Source organism: Penaeus monodon, chromosome 22 (assembly GCF_015228065.2).
Source record: "Penaeus monodon isolate SGIC_2016 chromosome 22, NSTDA_Pmon_1, whole genome shotgun sequence".
NCBI classification, from domain to species: Eukaryota; Metazoa; Arthropoda; class Malacostraca; order Decapoda; family Penaeidae; genus Penaeus; species Penaeus monodon.
In genome coordinates this window covers 22,728,418-22,728,757 of record NC_051407.1, presented here as the reverse complement: position 1 = coordinate 22,728,757, position 340 = coordinate 22,728,418, and the positions used below count along the sequence as shown (strand labels likewise).

General features: G+C 33.2%; 1 protein-coding gene across 1 annotated transcript in view; it reads left to right on the top strand.

Moving 5' to 3' along the window:
- Positions 1-5: 5 nt before the first annotated feature.
- Positions 6-340, top strand: part of LOC119587005 (calnexin-like) — a gene marked incomplete at both ends in the record, with an annotated part of 3,036 nt that continues 2,701 nt past the window's right edge. Inside the window, 1 exon segment of the mRNA XM_037935747.1 lies at positions 6-171. Coding sequence (XP_037791675.1) covers positions 6-171 — 166 coding nt within the window.

Here is a 340-nt window from a genome sequence, read left to right as displayed (position 1 = left end):
GTCAGGAAGGAGAGGAAGATGATGTAGAGGAGGTTGTGTATGCAACACCCAAGGCACTACCAAATGCATATCTGACTGAAACGTTTGACGACATAGCTACTTTTGAGAAGACGTGGATCAAATCTGAAGCCAAGAAGGACGGTGTTGATGAAAACATTGCTAAATATGATGGTCAGTTCAAACCTTAATACATTTATTTCATGGATAATTATTTAATTTTTGTAAGATAGCTTTGTGACATGCATAACTTAACTAAGTAAATTTAGCATGGTTATTAATATAAGCCTTTTATATTTTGTGTTTTTCATATATTCAGCGGCGTTTTTATAATGTAAATATT